General features: G+C 34.8%; 1 protein-coding gene across 2 annotated transcripts in view; it reads left to right on the top strand.

Annotated features, from left to right (window-relative positions):
- TRIM2 (tripartite motif containing 2) overlaps window positions 1-7,400 on the top strand; it is a 189,122-nt gene extending 181,722 nt beyond the window's left edge. For both annotated transcript variants that reach the window (XM_011959780.1, XM_011959779.1), the window contains exon 12: window positions 2,907-7,400. In XM_011959780.1, coding sequence (XP_011815170.1) covers window positions 2,907-3,059 — 153 coding nt within the window. In that variant the 3' untranslated portion in view covers window positions 3,060-7,400. The remainder of the gene's footprint in view (window positions 1-2,906) is intronic.
- Window positions 7,401-7,635: the final 235 nt, after the last annotated feature.

Here is a 7,635-nt window from a genome sequence, read left to right as displayed (position 1 = left end):
GGGCGACAGAGCGAGACTCCGTCTCAAAAAAAAAAAAAGATAAAACTATAACATTTTTAGAAGATAATGTTTGAGGAGATAAACTTTTAGAATAATTTAAGAGAAAATCTTTGGGAACTAGGGCTCCGTGAAGAGTTTTTAGACATAATACCCAAACTATAATCCATAAAAGAAAAACAATTAACAAATTGGATTTCATAAAAAATAAAAGCTTTTGCTCTGTGAAAGATCCCTTTAACAGGATAAAAAGATAGGCAACAGACTGAGAGAAAACATTTACCAACTGAATTTCTGACAAAGGAATTATACCTAGAATGTAAAGATTCTCAAGACTCATTAGTAAAATAATCAAACAATCCAATTAGAATAATGAGCAAAAGGTGGCCAGGTGCTGTGGCTCACACCTGTAATCCCAGCAATTTGGGATGCCAAGGCAGGTGGATCACCTGAGGTCAGGAGTTTGAGACCATTTTCTGGCCAACATGGCAAAACTGCATCTCTACTAAAAATACAAAAATTAACTGGGTGTGATGGTGTGTGCCTGTAATCCCAGCTACTTGGGAGGCTGAGGCAGGAGAATCACTTGAACTCAGAAGGCAGAGGTTGCAGTGAGCCATGATCATGCCATTGCACTCCAGCCTGGCTGACAAGAATGAAATTTCGTCTCAAAAAAAAAAAAAAAGGAAGAAAAGAAAAATGAGCAAAAGGCATTAAGAGAAATTTTACCGAAGAGGATGTTTACATAAAAAGATGTGCAATATCACTAGACATTAGGGAAGTGCAAATTAAGACCATGGTGAGATATTACTGCACACTTATAAGGATAGCTAAAATTAAAAATATTAATAATGCCAAACACTGGGGAGCATGTAGAGAAACTAGATCTCTCATGCATTGCTGGTAGAAATGCAAAACTACAGTCAGCCTGGAAAATTGTTTGGCAGTTTCTTTAAAAACTAAACATATACTTACCATACAACCCATAAATTATACTCCTGGTTGTTTGTCCCAGAGAAATGAAAACTTACATCCACACAAAAACCTGCATATTGTTGTTCACAGAAGGTTTATTTGTAATAGCCCAAAACTGAAAATAACCCAGATGTCTTTCAATAGGTTAATGACTAAACAAACTGGTGTATCTATACTATGGAATATGACTTGGCATTAAAACGGAACAGACTAATGATACACTCAACAACTCGGATGCACTGCAAGGGCATGATGCTGAGTGAAGAAAAGCCATTTTCAGAAGGTTACATACTATATGATTCTATTTGTGTAACATTCTCAAAAAAATAACAAAATTATAGAGAAGGAAAACAGATTAGTGGTTGGCAAGAATTAGAGATGTGAGGAAAGGGGAGTGAGTATGACCATAAAGATGTAGCAAGAGGAAGATCTTTATGTTGATGGGATAATTCTGTATGTTGGTTGTAGTGGTAAATCTACACACATGATAAAATGACGTAAAACTGTACACACGCAACCCAAAGTCAATGTATGGGGTTTTGTGTGGTACTATAATTACAGAAGGTGTGACCATGAGGGGAAACTGAGTGAAGAGTACCCAGGACCTTTCTCTACTATCTTTGCCACTTCCTATGAATCTATAATTATTTCAAAATAAAAATTTAACAAAAATAACAAAGCAGAAACCGACAGACCAAAAGAAAATGATTTCACATCCAAATGTATGATCATCCCCTTGTACCCACAAATCCCACATTTGTGAATTCAACCAAATACAGATCAAAAATTTCAGGAAAAATAATTTGTTAAATACAGTGATTAAAAATAATACGAATTGTAAAAATACATCATATTATTTACATTATATAGCATTTACGTTGCTCTAGGTATTAGAAATAATCTAGAGATTATTTAAAATATATGGGGAGATGTGCATAGGTTAGGTGCAAATACTAGACATTTATATAAAGGACTTGAGAATCTGAAGATTTTGGTATCAATCTCCTGGGATACCAGGGGATGACTTCACATGTGGAACCACTGACTTCTTATAACCCACTCTTTTCTAAAAAGGAAAAAATAATTTCTACTGTCTCATTGCTGTTATGACTCAGGAACATTCTTCCATCATCTAGTTGCTGATTTTTTTCCCCTTATAATTGTGGGGTGGGGGGAGAAGGAGATGTGAGACTGGAAGTGGGAATAAGTGAAGATTTAACATGAACAATAAGGTTCATTCATTTTTTAAGCACCATCCAGGGCCCTTCCCACCCAATATTTGTTGTGACCACTATAGGAATGCGAGTGAAAGCTAGCAGCCAATGGCATATTCTACTCCACCAACTGGAAGTAGATGGGGAGAGGAGAGAAAGCAAGGTAAGTGGAGAGCAGGATTATAGAGACGATAGTGACATAAACAAAGACATATCCATCGATGGCTAGATGATTACTTAAGTCCTTTTTTTGTTTTGTTTTCTTTTTTTCTCTGCTTTTTTTTTTTTTTTAAACAGGGTCTCGCTATTTTGCTCAGGCTGTTCTTAAACTCCTGGCCTCAAGGGATCCTCCCAACTTCATCTACCAAAGTGCTGGCATTACAGGTGTAAGCCACTGCACCTGGCTTATGCTAATGTTTTAAATATAAAAGCATATATACTGGGCATAATGGGAGCACTTAGCACTTTGGGAGGCTGATCTTAGCACTTTGGGAGGCTGAATCAGGAGAATCACTTGAACCCACGAATTAGAGGTTATAGTAAGCTGTCTTCACACCACTGCACACCAGCCTGGGTGACAGAGTGAGACCCTGTCAAAAAAAAAAGAAGAAAAAAAGAAACAAGAAACAGAAAAACACTAGCATCAAGAGTTTTCTAACTCATGTTCAGCATATTACTATAACTTCTCCTATAACATTCTGACTTCCTATTTGTTTACAGGTTTTTGATGGGAGTGGATCATTTTTGTCCTACATTAACACATCTGCTGACCCACTCTATGGCCCCCAAGGCCTGGCCCTAACTTCAGATGGTCATGTTGTGGTTGCAGACTCTGGAAATCACTGTTTCAAAGTCTATCGATACTTACAGTAATGGTGGGCAGCTGGATACCCGCTTCCAAGGTCTTGCACTATAAACTGGAATGGATTTCTCAGTATGGGACCAGATTATGACTAGGATTTTTATGCCAGAAGGAATCATTGGTGAACTTTCCAAGGTTATTTCTGAATGTAACAATTTCCTTAAAAACTGCTTATCCAATTTCTGTATTTCACGTTTAGGGTTAAAAAAAAACTTCTACTGAATCTATAAACTGCAGTTTTACATCTGTGAACTATGGCTTAAGGGACAGGATTTATGTAGCTAAACTAATTTTGCAAATCAAACAGACACTTAAAAAAAAAACTAGCATATGTAAAGGTATTTGTTAATCCTGTGAATGGTAGCTTTTGCACAGAACTTCCAAAAGCAAAACAAAAACAAAATCTATTGTAGTTATATACTTCATTTAACCTAGGTCACAAGACCCAGGGAATCTTCTAACCTCACTTTTACAGTAGGTATTACTCTTGTGACATTTTTTTGGTTATCAGCAACTACACATAAATTACTTTAGAAAAAGAAAGGCTGTCTTGCAAAATGATCCCAGCTCTGATTAGCAGGCCTCTGGAGTTCAGTACTTAAGAATCAGTGCAAATTTCTCAACCTTTCTGGGTTAGACAAAGATCCTTTTTTGTGTGTTCTTTTCACCACCTCTTTTTGGCTCACCTTGTATCAGAAAACAAAGTACATCTTCAGGGAAACCTGAAATTGCTAATGCTTTGAAAAGCATATTACAAAAGTAATGCTACCTTTTGGGAAACAAACTGCCCTGTTAACTCCAGATCATTGCACTGGAATGTAATCAAAAAAAGTTAGTCATGTTTTATGTACCATGTTTTCACATGTGTCTCTCCTCTTCCACTTCACGAAAGCGAAAGCTTTACCTCCTGCAAATGTCAGCACATGTAGTAGGACACCAGTATCCTAGGACAGAGAGCCATAAGTAGCCCTTTGGAGGACTGATGGTGTCAACCAAAGGCATGTGATTGATAAATGATTTCCCCTTAGAAAGCAAGTGTTACCAAAGTTGTGTTATCTTGAAAGCATTACAGATAAGGGCATGTTATGGTTATTTATCATTGTTTAATGAATAGTAGAGGTGTCAAGGGACTATGTATACATGATTAGGGTAAGATAGAATGTATTATATATATATATATATACACACACATATATATAGCTGAATCTTTGGTGTATTGAAATAGGCAGCACTCTGAAAGACAGAAGCTTCGTCCAGCCATTCTTCAGCACATTCCTTTACTAAGCAGTTTAAAGCCGTCCTAGTGGAGCAAGCCCTAAAGCAGATTTAATTTTTGCCATTTTTCCAGGAATGATGGTGGTGGCTGACTTTTAGTCAGAAAATGGCCTTCTGTGCTTTCAAAAAAAAAGAAAAAAGAAAAAACCCAACAGGTCAAAAGAAAAGTTGAACTTGAGTTACATTTAATTTAAATATAAATGCATTTTGAGAAATGTTAAGAACAATTTAGTCAATCTTGCATCTGTCATTGGTACTGTAAAACAAGCTGTGGTCTATTTCCACTGTTTAATTTTCTACTCAGTTCTACCAAATAGGATGTCATGTTTGACATTTTTGATGGTGACTTGGGGTCTTCTTCACTGAAAGCACCTTAGAACTGTACTATAAGAAAACGTTTTCCCTATGTATAATTATATGAATGTGATGTTTATTGCTTATTAATTTATAATTCAGTCATTCTCTATATAGGACTTCTTAAAATTTAGAAGGGAAATCTAGCTACTTCAAATTGCCTATTAAATTTATTATCCCCAAATCAGCCTCTGAAAAAAGGTTTTTCCAGGAAGATTTACATTTAGGTTTAATATTTTTTTTTGTTAGGTCGAGTTTTAAAATATATTTGAGCCTGTCTGTGATAAAGCTATAAAATTCAATAACTTTTTAGAATGTTAAATGAAGACACTGTTTCCTAACATCAGTGAGATACATCTTTGAATTTAAACGTTCATATTTACTGAGTACCTACAAGGTACCAAGTACTCTTTTAGGCGCTGGAAATACAGTGATGGACAAAACAGGTAAAAATCTCTGCCCCCTCAGAGCTGACATTCTGGGGTGGGAATTTCCTTTTGCCGTGTACTAACATTCTTCACAAAAGACAGGCTAGACTCTTGTCTAGATTGTTTAAAATAAAGTTTTTAAATTGGTTACATTAATTTTAGTTTATTTTCACAAGTTAAAAATGGCTTTCTATTTAGATTCTTTCTGTCCCAGGCTGTTGATCTTAAAACTAGTTGATTTAAAGAGGTTTTTTACACGACATTTAAATTATATTTGTGAACTTAGAAATTAACTTACAATCTAACTAGCCATCGTATCATATCCTATCAGGCTGGATATCTTAATAGTAGACTGAATACAAAGCTAATTTTTTTATATGTCAATATTGGCACAAACTGGAATGAAAGAATAATTTGAATCAGACCTGCTCCACTATGTGTTGCTAAAACACATGCTATGGGCACTCCAGGAAACACTATATTTTTTCCAAAAAATATGTGATTATATATATTAAAGTACAGATAACATTTCACACTTGGATACATATGTGCATTTACTGTATTTCTTGGTAAGCATATTTTTGGGGGAAAGTGCTGCTGATATGATACAAGTAGACAAAATTTAAGTGAAATTTTGTCACATTCTATGGAAAGTGGTTTCTGGTAAACTGAGAAGGATATTAAAATAAGTGGCTTTTTTCTGGGCTACCATTATTGTTTGATTTCTCTTTGTCAAGTGTATAGAACCTGTCATACATTCATGATAAGTAGCACTGAAAAATTATTCATTCAAATTTCCCCTGGGCACGTAAGGCAAAATATTGCCAGTTGGGATTTCAAGGTCAGTGACAATGTATTTCCTCCCAGTACAGACCTCCCACCCCCCCTTGCTGGACATGGGGAGGCAGAGAGTCACTTGACCATCCAGAAATACATGACTACAAGTCCTTTATGACTGTTTGCCATTTTTTTTAATGGTACTTAGTATTTTGATCAAACTTTAGTCTCCAGAACTAAACAAGTCCCTAAGTTTCCTTATTTTAATTTACTGTGACTAGATTTGCGGCAAATAAATACTCCAGATCCATGCAGCTAGAACACACTTGCTTCCACTACTAAATATACAGGGTATGTCCTAACACGGAGTTAACTGGAATAGCAGTACACTGCAAGTATCTATGAATCCTTAGCACTGAAGGGTTAACAGAAATGCTTTGGTAATACCTACTTAGTTAATTCGAGGAAGTAGTAAATAAACATTAGGTAATCTGCAGATTACTTCAAATGGGAAAAATCTTTTTGTAAACTCTATAGTATCCTCTCTATTCACTAGCTTCTGAAAAGGGAGGAGTAACTTTAGTTTGATAATTTAATAATTTAAAAACAAGACATCTCCAGGTAGGATAAAATTAAAGCTATTTCATGCAAACATTATCTAATTTAGCTTAAAAGCAAAAGTGGTAATACTGTTGGTTTCTGTAAATGTTGCAGGGTTTTAAACTTTATAGTTACTTTAATATTTTTGATAACTAGAAATCTAGTATTGCCATAAAGGAAACTAAGTGCCCATCAAAGATTTGTTTGGTATAAATAAAGAATTATTTGTTTTGTTTTCAATGACAGTAAGCTACAAATCATGATGCTATCTTAAAAACTTTCTAAAGATGAATTGTGTGGCAGTGGTTGTGTGGTCTGTTCGTGGAGAATGTATGAAAGCTATTAATATTCTAGAATAGATTAATAAATTGGCTATGTTGTTCCAATGAATGTACAGCACTTCCATTAACTTTTGAAAGCAACACAGCCTTAAACTCAATGCTTTTGCTTTATGACATGGGAATGTTCTGTCATCAATGGAGTGTATTCTTGTAACAGAATTCTTTATGTCATTCTCAATTCTATAGACTTTCAAGCCTATGTATGAATATGAAGGGTTTTTTTTTTTTGCTTTTTCTTTTTAGATTTTGTACATTCCATCTTTATAGGTCTATTTCATATGTTTTGTGTATAGAACACTAAGTCTTGCACTCTCTAACATTGATACTGATATATTCTCATCATTTGTTCTTTTATGAATCCAAATGTTGACTGCCTATTTAAAGAAAAGAATGAACGCTGTGCATCAAAGTGTTTGTATGTTCGTAGCTACATACGTACCACAGTATTTTGGATGCTTTAGTCTACAATGAAACTTTCAATTAATTCTGTCTTGAAACATAGGAGAAACAAGATTCATGTGTATCTCTTTACCATGCACAAAATCTCAAATCATTATAATAAAGCTTGTTTTCTCCATTTGCAGAGTGAATATTTATTTATTTAATATTTCTCCATTTGCAAAGTGAATATTTAATATATTCTCTACCTGAAGGGAAACTGAAGAACGTCCTGGAATCTGTAGAAGATAGCAATACTGCAACCAGACTATTTATACTAGTGAGGAAAAGCTGAAGAAAATTTTTGCTGGCTATGACATTAATAATCCATTAGTATTTAGGATGTATCTTAAGTAGGAATTTGGAAAATCCTG

The sequence above is a fragment of the Colobus angolensis genome, unplaced genomic scaffold (genome assembly GCF_000951035.1).
Source record: "Colobus angolensis palliatus isolate OR3802 unplaced genomic scaffold, Cang.pa_1.0 Scaffold5, whole genome shotgun sequence".
In the NCBI taxonomy this organism is placed as follows: domain Eukaryota; kingdom Metazoa; phylum Chordata; class Mammalia; order Primates; family Cercopithecidae; genus Colobus; species Colobus angolensis.
The sequence above is the reverse complement of the archived record's forward strand: the minus strand, read 5'-3'. Positions and strand labels throughout refer to the sequence as shown.